Source organism: Zeugodacus cucurbitae, chromosome 3 (assembly GCF_028554725.1).
Source record: "Zeugodacus cucurbitae isolate PBARC_wt_2022May chromosome 3, idZeuCucr1.2, whole genome shotgun sequence".
Taxonomy (NCBI): Eukaryota; Metazoa; Arthropoda; class Insecta; order Diptera; family Tephritidae; genus Zeugodacus; species Zeugodacus cucurbitae.
In genome coordinates, this window is record NC_071668.1 from 29646774 (window position 1) to 29657235 (window position 10462).

At 38.8% G+C, this 10462-nt stretch overlaps 1 protein-coding gene across 2 annotated transcripts; it reads left to right on the plus strand.

Annotated features, from left to right (window-relative positions):
- Window positions 1–420: 420 nt before the first annotated feature.
- Window positions 421–10369, plus strand: LOC105215323 (protein FAM107B). Of its 2 annotated transcripts, none has more exons than XM_029042283.2 (3): window positions 421–561; window positions 7250–7640; window positions 8790–10369. In XM_029042283.2, exons 1-3 carry the CDS (start codon window positions 552–554, stop codon window positions 9052–9054), a joined length of 666 nt encoding a protein of 221 aa, XP_028898116.1. In that variant the 5' UTR covers window positions 421–551; the 3' UTR covers window positions 9055–10369. The 2 variants fall into 2 exon arrangements, with proteins under 2 accessions (XP_028898116.1, XP_011187464.1); XM_011189162.3 differs by lacking the exon at window positions 421–561 and adding an exon at window positions 850–1477.
- Window positions 10370–10462: the final 93 nt, after the last annotated feature.

Sequence of the window (10462 nt, forward strand, 5' to 3'; positions counted from 1 at the left end):
AATATTTTTGAGTGTTCATACTCATTTGTGATGACAATCGTTGAAGATGGGAAGGTTTCTGATAGCCTTTCCTAGAGCTCTAAAATATTTAAAATATAAAAATTTGAGATAAATAAATTTTTAAAATATAGAACACAATTAATATACAGTTCCATCAAATTCTATTCGTTTGCCCGTTTCCCACAGACACACTGTGTGCCGCTGCGCTGTCGCTTGGAATTGAAAAATTACTAAAAATAGTAAGGCATGAGGCTGCCGTCATTTGTGTATCGATTTTTGCGCCCACCTTGACGATAATGCGCCGCAGAGCAGCGCAGCGCCACACGACTTGCAACAATTGCTGCAGCTGCATGCAGCGGGGTGGTGCAGCCGAGCGTTGGTGCGCCTCGACTTTGCTTTTGCGACTAGCTGCGGCAACATGTGGCGCCTCTCGGCCGTGTTTAAGTGTGACTTTGGCGTGCTCGGTGTCAGACGGACTGCGAGCGGACGGACACGGCAACGTGTGGAAAGTGAAAACAACGGAAAACCTTTGCAACACAACAAAGCAGCAAATGAATACAAGTAAATAGCAGCGAATGTGTGAGGCTTAAATAGAATAAAATAGAATAAATGTTAAGTGTAAGGCAGATAGTAACAATTGGAACAACAGAAAGTGTCAGCTTGTGACAATGACAAGTGGGGGCACCACTGCACACGTAACAAAGCACAACGCTACGGCTTAAAGGAAGCCTGCACGGCGCTCTTTCTATGTCTATCTGTTGTGGAATCAGCGCAGAAGCGCCGAGAATGGCGATTCCAGTGGCAAAGTTGCTGGCAAGACTGCGGCAGTGGGCAGCAAAATAGGCAATCGAATTGATTAATCGCACACGGCGACCGTATGCAAATATTTAGCAAGTGTTTTGCGGCTATCCAACAACTTCATTGAGAGTGCAATTAAAAAAGTAGAAATAAAGTAAAATTAATAAAAAAAAAAACATCGAGAAACAAAACAATTAATGTGCCGCACATTGCCACTCAAATTCAATTAAACCCGTTTCTTAATTCAGTTAGCAAAATCGATTTGCAACGGCAGCACAGCGACATGCTGAGCCGGGCGACCAGCACGCGGCGACCAGTCAGACAACGGCGGCACATACGTGCAACGCGTAATTGCAACGCATTAGTGGCGCTTTAAGCTAACTGCTCAAATGTGGCTCCAAATTTAAAACGTAACATGTGTTAAAACAAACCCGTGCGATTTTATAATAGCTGCCGCGACACGCTTAATCAGCTTGCCGCCTTGCATTGCAACCATTAGTGGCAACGCGACGCTAAACTATAACAAAGTCGTTAAAAAACAGTAAAAAACAAATATTCAAAATTGAACACTTATACCGCAAAGAAATTTAAATTAAAAAAATTAAGTCAGCCAAGCTTATTAAAATGAGTCGCACGCACATCTCGTCCGGCATAATGAGCCGCATGCGGGTTTTCGAAAGTGAGTGCAACCAATTTGCCAGCGCTGTTGCTCTTGTTGTTGTTGTTGGTGTTGACTTATAGTTACATTTGACATGCAGTCGTGTGTAATTTGGCCACAATTTTGCTTATCATTGTTTTATTAGTTACAAAACGAATTTCACTATTTGTTTTTGTATTTCACTCGGTTTGCAACTCAATCAACGCCTGCGGCTTAAAGCCGCTGCAATTAACGAAAATTGTTGTCGACAAAGCCAAAAGTCGCAGCCAAACGCGCAAACTTTTCAAGTAGCTTTCGAATTTCGCCCAAACAGTGTTAATTATTTGAAAGCCATGCGATTTTGCAGCGTCAGCATTTCATAGTTCACGTGCACGCAGCAATTTAATTAAATCGATTTGCTTGAAGCGAAAGAATGCACAAAGAGCAATGGTGCATCTTTCATAACACAGTGATTTAGTGAAATGTGAGTGTGTGAGTGCCGTTTTGGCAGTGAAATTGCGACCCTGTGGCTGGAAATGTGAGCTTAAAATCGTTTCACTTTTGTTGCAAGTGAATACTAAATATGCTTAAATTACAAGCTGGGTAAACATAAATATTTAACAAAGAACTTTTTAGATATTCGTAAAACTACAGTTATCATTTGAAGCATCTACCAAACCCCTGCCCCTCCTAAAAGGGTACTTAAATGACTTAGCTTTAGATAGTAGGTAGCTAGGTAAAGTGGAAGTCGTACGACGCAATTAGGGCTTTAAGAGGCCCATTGTGACTCCACCGGGACTAGAATCCCCCTACCACTACCATGTACTCTCTGAAACATCCTAAAACATTCTGGTCTTGATAAACTTGTTCAATTCAATATGTTTTATAAGTGCAACTTCCTTCGGAAGCGTCGTCGAGAAAATCGTGACCGATCGTTGTCTTTCTTTTCGTGTGTAAGAAGATGTTCTACTGTCTCCTCCTCTTCTACTACTTGGCACGCCTGCCAATCAGACAGTAACCTGTTAACATTCCTACTAGAGTTCTTAAAATTTCAACATCGGGAGGCGATTTTTATGTCTAAATTTTCTGAAAAGACGCCACCTCCCACTCGTTCCTCTAGTTTGGAACCATCTGTGATTTTTCCTACAGCTTTACCAACTAGATATGCTGGGGACAGTTCTCTTCAGAACCTCCTCACACAATATGAATACGAATAAAGTAATGAAATCGGATAATAACCACGCGACACCATACAGAGGTTAACTAAGGAACAATGACAGAGGACTCATACTTTACAATAAATATGGTACAGAAGAGTTGCACTCTGGAAAATGTGCCTGATGCCTCTTAATTTGGTCAAAATTCCATATGTTAGGAGTTTTCCCAAATATGTTATTGGATTTAATATCATCCCGAGATGTGCTTTGATTATTTGTAGAAAAGTTTCTATGAGTGTTATAATTCGAAGGGCCACACATTGAACGAGAGACATGCTTTGTAATCCATTTCGTATACGTGTTATATACATACATACTATAAATGTTTTGGCTAATCGAAGTTTTTTTCTTGTAGTTATAAATTAGTTTTGGAAATATCAAAATAAAGAGAGATCAAGATAAAATCACTTCTGCTTTCAACAACTAAAACTCGAATTAGTTTCATAAGTATGTCTGACAATTTTAGAATTCCAATTATGAAAACATTGAGCTCTTTAATATCGAGTTTCAAGATCAGTTTTAATGTGCATATGCTGGCATCGCACTGGAGAGCAATTAACCACTTTTTAGGTGCCAAACAATCCGTGTCGTTGTAGAATTACCAAACGTGAAATTAACAAATCGACGTAAGTAAAATCACTCTTTCAACATGCACATCTGTAGACTATACTGTATACTATATACAACAAGATCTAAGTAGTTTTGTATGTTAAGCACGCGGCGCAAGTGCTTATCAGCGAGCTCGCAAGTCATTAATAAAGGTTCTTTACCGTTGTTTATTATTACTGTAAGCTTTGTGGCTGCTGATTGCTCAATAGGTCAAAGCGATGAATGAGTACGAATACTGAATACATATGTATGCACAATTCTTCGCAGCCTTTCTGTGTAGAAGTGGGCAAAGTGGAACTCCAAAAACTGGTTGCTGCGAAGCGCCCATTAAGCTCGTAAACATTTCAGACGCTATGCGCTTTGTGTGCGAAATTTCTCCAAAAATTAACAAAAATAAAAAATATTTTAAATGGTGAAAACAAAATCATAAAGCACACAAAAGCCCAAAAAGCTAAGAACACTTCGGCAACAGCGAATTTGTAAACAAGCTGTAAGCTGCTCATGTCTACGCATGTGTGTGCTGCAAGCTATTTAACATTTCAGCCAGCGACTTGCTGTTGTAGCTCGTTAACCCAAACGTTTCAGTGTCAGTTGAGCGACGCTTTTGAAGAAAAAATGAAAGAAATCAAAGAAATCAAATAAGAAACGTACAATAGAACATGCCACTAATGCGAGAAAGGCATGAACTATGCGAATGTGGAATGCTAACTAATTTAGTCAACTTTGAACGCCTTTGTGCTGTCTGTGGGCCACTTCACTTTTTCTGTGCTCTAAGCGCTCTGCTGCGGCTCTTTTTGTTCCGCGTTAATTCGATGCGTGAAAATATGGGTTAATATGATAGCTGATAGCTGTAATATGCGTGTAGTGCCGATAGAATAGCGGTAACAATTGTTTGAAGTTGGCGCTTTGTATTGGCTGCTGTTGTCTCTTTTGTAGTGTCTTCCACCGCTGCCACAGCAGTCAGGTGGCATTTGTAGGCACAGTGTGATGAGGCTGAAAAAGAAAGTGCTTCGCGGGCCGTGATTCCACATACAGACATACCTATAGTGCTTAGCTGTGAAGCATACTTGGCTGAGAAGCATGTCGTCTTCTAGGTGCCTATTGCCGTTCGCTGGATTCTAACAGTGTCGTGGTAATTATAGGCACCGTCAGCCTTCGCGACAAAGAAATTCGCGTCGCATTGTCGCGCTGTGAGCATGAGCAACGCTATTAAGTTATTTTCTTAAGTACTGCTGTTCTTCGTTGGCATTTTCTTTAGGCTCGTCGTTGCTTTTGTGTCTGTAATTGTCTGAGCTGCGGGCTCTGTCTACTATTAACCTTAATCTATCTAAGATATGCTCGTAAGAATATTTGACTTTTGTGTTTGTGGCAAATGTGGCACGGTATTTGTTGCACTGTGGCATGCGGAATGTAGGTACAAGTACTTTGGTGCTCCGGTATTCTACTTTTTGTTTCAATCATGTTTTCACGCTTATTTGTGGTTCTTTGTTGCTTTCAATACAGCAGGTTATTAGTTGAGGTTAGAATTACAGTTTTTCCTTTGTGAGCATAAGCATTCCTTTACACTCTTCTCTTGTTATTTAGTTGAGCTTGATTACTAAATACTTGTGGTATGCCATGGCAACATTATGTAAATAATAACTTCATTCTTCAAGTATATTGATGATGACGAAGCTTAGAAATATACTTGAAACATAAATTCTTCATGTATATTTTCATTTTCTACTTATGTAGCTCTTTTTAATCAATTCGATCAGTTTAAAACATCTGTGTATCTCAGGTGAATTCTATCTATGTGAAGTCTACTTCAGACACTCATTTGAAGAAACCTTTTGATTCAGTAAAATCTTTAGTGACAGATTCTTTCACGTTTATGTATTGCCTTAATAAAAGTAATATACTAACGAGTGAGGAAGAGATTTCCAATGAATATAATTTGTATAAGGGATATAACGTCTGTAATTTCCACGAATTCAATCCTAAAGACATTTCACTCGTTCCACTTGTTTTGAAGGGGATACCGTGATATTGGGGGACTCCAAAGTAATTATCTCAATGCATGCATCTGTGGTATTTCAAGTTTAGACATTACCAGGAAACGTCATAGTATGTATGTATGTATGTGATTGGCGTTGAACCTTCTCTATTTAGCTCTGCAGTTCGTATTATTTTTTCCAGCATCAAGTTAAAGAAGTCGCACGATAGTGAGTCACCTTGTCTAAAACCTGGTTTGGTATCGAACGGCTCGGAGAGGTCGTTCCCAATCATGACGGAGCTTTTGGTGTTGCTCAGCGTCAACTTGCACAGCCGTATTAGTTTTGCGGTGATACCAAATTCAGACATCGCGGCGTAAAGGCAGCTCCTTTACGTGCTGTCGAAAGCAGCTTTAAAATCGACAAAAAGTTGTCGATTTTCCAGGTCTAAAGCCACACTGATAAGGTCCAATCATTTTGTTGACGGTGGGCTTTAGTCTTGCACGCAGTACGTTCGATAGAACCTTATATGCGATATTTATTAGGCTTATCCCACGGTAATTGGCACAGATTGTGGGATCTCCTTTTTTATGGATTAGGCAGAGCACACTGAGATTCCAATCGTCAGGCATGCTTTCTCCCGACCATATTCTGCAAAGAAGCTGATGCATGCACCTTATCAGTTCTTCGCCGCCGTATTTGAATAGCTCGGCCGGTAATCTATCGGCCCCCGCCGCTTTGTTGTTCTTAGGCGGGTAATTGCTATTCGAATTTCTTCATGATCGGGTAATGGAACATCTGTTCCATCGTCGTCGATTGGGGAATCGGGTTCGCCATCTCCTGGTGTTGTACTTTCACTGCCATTCAGCAGGTCGGAGAAGTGTTCCCTCCATAATCCCAGTATGCCCTGGACATCGGTTACCAGATTACCACCTTGGTCTCTACGTCATTGGAAACGTCATTACCTCCATCCAATAGAAAGGCAACCGACGAAGACTCAGGTATCCGCCGTCGAAAGTGAAGAAGAATAAATTTTATCTTTTTCTTCCAGAACGTACTAAATAATTGGTCTGAAAGGCTTTTCGAACTGTATGGGGTCAGGTGATTTAAGTTGGGCTCAACATGAGCTCTTGTGATTTCATTCATGTCGACAATGGCATACGCTTACATACGGCCGGTTTTAATGAGACTTCCCACTTAAAAGAAATATGAAATATTACTTTCTAGACTGAATTTGAGGCTCTTAAGTTGTTTGAGTTTCTTTAGTTGGAATTGGTTTCATTACTACTCGAGCCTAAAATTTGTTTTGGACTAAGTGCTATTAATAAAATTATTTGTATTTTCTGTTGTGATGTCAACGTCTATTATGTATACAATCCAGTATAATCTCTACAAGACCACTGAGACTCCGCAATCAGCAAGTAGTTGTTCGTCGGCTATTTTGACAATTGACTATTGTAGGCGGTCATTGTGCGTCAAGTGCTGACAATTGGCATTTTAAAGCGTCATCCAAGTTCCATGGTGTCAGGCGTGCATTGTGAATGCAAAATGAAAATATAAATAAAGTACAAAAATGTGGAAGAAATACAAATAAGAAAAGAAAAAATAAAAATAAAAATAAAGAAAAGAAAATTGCTCTTTGCTACATTTCGCGCATTCGTTTCGCTTTTGTCATAAATCATTGACTCCAATATTGATTAGCCATGCTTCTTGTGATCTTGCACGATGGTCACTGCCACGACCGTACAACTTTAAGTTTAGTAATATTCCCACTTGTTTGGCGAAGAGTACAGCGCTCGAGTTATCTGTGGCCGCGGTAATCGGTACCTCTGTTTTGTCCCATTTTAGTGACCACTGCGAATTCCAGAGAGTCTGCAGAATTGAACGAAGCTGTAAATAATGGCCACTTTGTGCAGTTTGTCGCTCTTTAAATACAAGCCATTCCAAGAAGATTTCTTACTTAACTTAAACACTTAATTTAAACAATTTTCTTACTTCTTTTTTGCTTTTTGCAGGCACAGATTCTTCAGCTTCCATCACTGACAGTCCGACGAAACGCTCAACAACAGCAACAACTGCGGCAACATCTTCACAACATTCCCCAATAATATTGACAGCGGCATTGTCATCGTCAACGTCGACGTCGGAGAAGATTGTGCTACGGGAACCTGAATCCATACCGACCGTTGGGCCAGAGTGGTTTGAGCATAAGCGGCAAGCGATTAGTAGTGCACTTGCAGCGAACGAACGCACCACAACAACAATAACAATGATGATGTCGTCGCCACCGCCGGGAGTACAAAAAGATGCGGACGGACTCATACTGCCCAGGAAGTTGATAAATCCCTGTTTGGAATCAAATGAACGGCAGCAGCTGCATCGAGAGCTGAAATTCAACAACAAAATGTGAGTATGATTATTGTTTAGATTAGGTTAGGTTAAACTTAGATTTTTATTGTAATATCCGAAAAAATATAGACAAAAGGTTGAAAACTTTGTAGTTGCGTACTTAAACAAATGTAACTTTGTTAAGAGCCTTACATTGTTTCTTAATGTTTTTTGATAAACAAATTTTGCGATTGAAACCTTGACCAATATTAATTGCCTTTAATTGAAGATGAGATTTGATTTAGATTTAGGGTTAGAGAACAGAATTCAAAGAATTTAGACAACTTATCATAGGCCCGTGTATGTGCCGAGTCACAGCGGAATCGCTGGAAACCGCAGAGCGGATGAGCACCCGTCGTCCTGTTTCCTGGGAACAAGTCGGAATCATTGGATCATTGATACTCTCTAGAGCTTCGTAAGCTCTGGTTAACAAACAAAAACCTGCTTGGTTGCGTAATCCTTTTGACCTAAAGTCGAGCGCAAGAGGTCGGCGGAACCGCGTGCAATTGAAAAGGTTCAACTTGCCGTAATGGTAGGAGTACTCACCGGACTCTGCGGAATAAGCATACATGCAATGAAGCTGGGAATACGGCCGTACGCAAACTGTCATAGCTGAATGGAGGAAGGCGAGGTGGAAAGACCAAGTCACTTCCCGCAGCGGCAGCCATCCATTAGGCGAACCGTGAGAACTTGCCGGATTATACATTAGCCGCATCATAAAATTTGTTTTGACCTAAAAGCGCTTCGGCGCTACGTAGGGATCTTCTTTGCGATCGATTGCCTCTAGAAAGAGATGTGATGACTGCTTAAAGTATTTGGCCGAAAATGAAATGAATGAAATAATAACCAGATACAATCAAAAATACATTGGTAATGAAAAATGTGACCTTTACCTTTATGAAAGACAGTAGAGTTTAATATGATTCTTATGTTTCTGTTTTCACAAGGTTCTTTTCTTTAATTTGAAATTATCCCAATCTAATCGGAATATACCCATTTATGCTCACCGAATTCCCAAACATTTATAGCTTAGCTTAGAGTTTGGCAGTTTATTCCAAATAGTTCTAAATTCTTTAATCTTAGATTAAGTTTATTATATATATAATTACAAACATTTACATTTCTGTTTACTTCAATAAAACAAATGTGATACTCACTCTCCTACAGGGGCAAAAGTGTGCTAAATCAGAAATCCGAACTGCAGCGCGCCTACGAGAAGCAGCGCGAACGGCAACAACGCCAACAGCATCAGGAGGATCTCTCACCCACCGCCGGCCTTAAAGCTGAACTGAATCGTGTGATAATGGAGCGTGCCCAAAAGCACGAGCGCCAGGAGGGCGGCGAAGATGAGGAGGATAAGCAATATGTGAATCCGGAATATTTAAATGCGCGAGCGAAACTGCGCCAGCAACGGGCGAGCGAGCTAAAATAGATGGGGGTGATGGGAGGTAGGGAGTAAAAACCAAAAATACGAACAACAATACAGCACCCGCGCATTCAACATCAACAAAAATAAGAGAATATACACTTCAAACGCCCTTTTAGTTGCATAACCTACTAATTTTTATTGCTTTACAAATAGGTTTACCGTTTTCTTTTTTAAGTCTACTAAACGGCGTGTAAAATAACCTAAAATTTTTGTTGAATTTGGCTTTGGGTCGAAATGATAGGGAGACATTTTGTTATTGTAGTTTGCATAGATTTTGAGTTATCGCACATCACTTTTTGAAACAACACTTTTTAGCGTAAAATATTCAAATATTCGTTAATTCGCTTTAGTAAACATTTTAGATGTATTTGTTTGGTTATGTCTGTCTCATATCTCAATATTGTAAATTAGCGTAATTTTGTTTTTATTGTTGTGAAGCTAAAATGTAAACTCCACGGGAGTTTCTATAGTATTTGTGTGCTCCTCAAATTTTATTTGTTATAATGATTGAATATCGAGTACTCGAGATAAATATTTTTAGAAGTTATATCATTTCTTTACACAACTTTTTAAAATTCGAGACAAGTTTTCATGCTTTCAGACACATATGACACTGCAATTGAAACCGTTATCTAATCCGTTCGTTCGAATCTCTTTTCAAGCACTTACTTTTCAACTTCACAAGCCCACAAATGTGCTATCAATCAACCGCGTATTTAATTATATGACGAATGGCGAAATTTAAATGAAGAAATGATATTATTTTTATACATGAAAACCCATTTAACATAACTGTATTTGTAATAATAATTAATAATATATAATTGTACTGTATTGTATTGTATTTGTAGCGAAACTCTAACGTAAAAACCCTTTAACAAAATCCACTCTATAAGCAACAAGGAAACTCATAACCCTGTGTTGAACCTCAAACGAAAACAAAAAAGAAATAAAAAACAAAAAATTAAATAAGTTAAATAACGAGAAACTGTTAAAAGAGACTACCTTAATGATTATAATAATTACTCATATTGACTTAACTTACGTGTGTATAAAGCAAAAATGTGAAATTATAACCGATAAAAATAACTGTAAATGTTAAATGCAATGGAAAGGTCTGACAAGCGAAACAGGGAGGTAAAATATACTAAATAAATACATGAATAAAAGAAAAACAATATTTAAAATAAAGTGTAAAGGGAAATATAAAATCGTTAGCAGTTCTTTAAAACAAAAACAAAACCAATAATTATATGAAACGTAGATAATACTTATAAAAATAGTTTTAAATAAATTCTATTGTAGTAAAAAGTTAAAACGATCTTTCTTTCGTCAATCTCAATTAAAAAGTTTAAGGAAAAAGGTGAGTTTCGGTAGGCAGGTAGGTATAGCGGATGTGGAATGTCGGATA

Coding starts and splice junctions, on each gene's coding strand:
- LOC105215323 (XM_011189162.3), top strand. CDS start 1,423: ATGAGTCGCACGCACATCTCGTCCGGCATAATGAGCCGCATGCGGGTT. Junction 1,478..7,249: donor CCGCATGCGGGTTTTCGAAA/GTGAGTGCAACC, acceptor TGCTTTTTGCAG/GCACAGATTCTTCAGCTTCC. Junction 7,641..8,789: donor CTGAAATTCAACAACAAAAT/GTGAGTATGATT, acceptor ACTCTCCTACAG/GGGCAAAAGTGTGCTAAATC.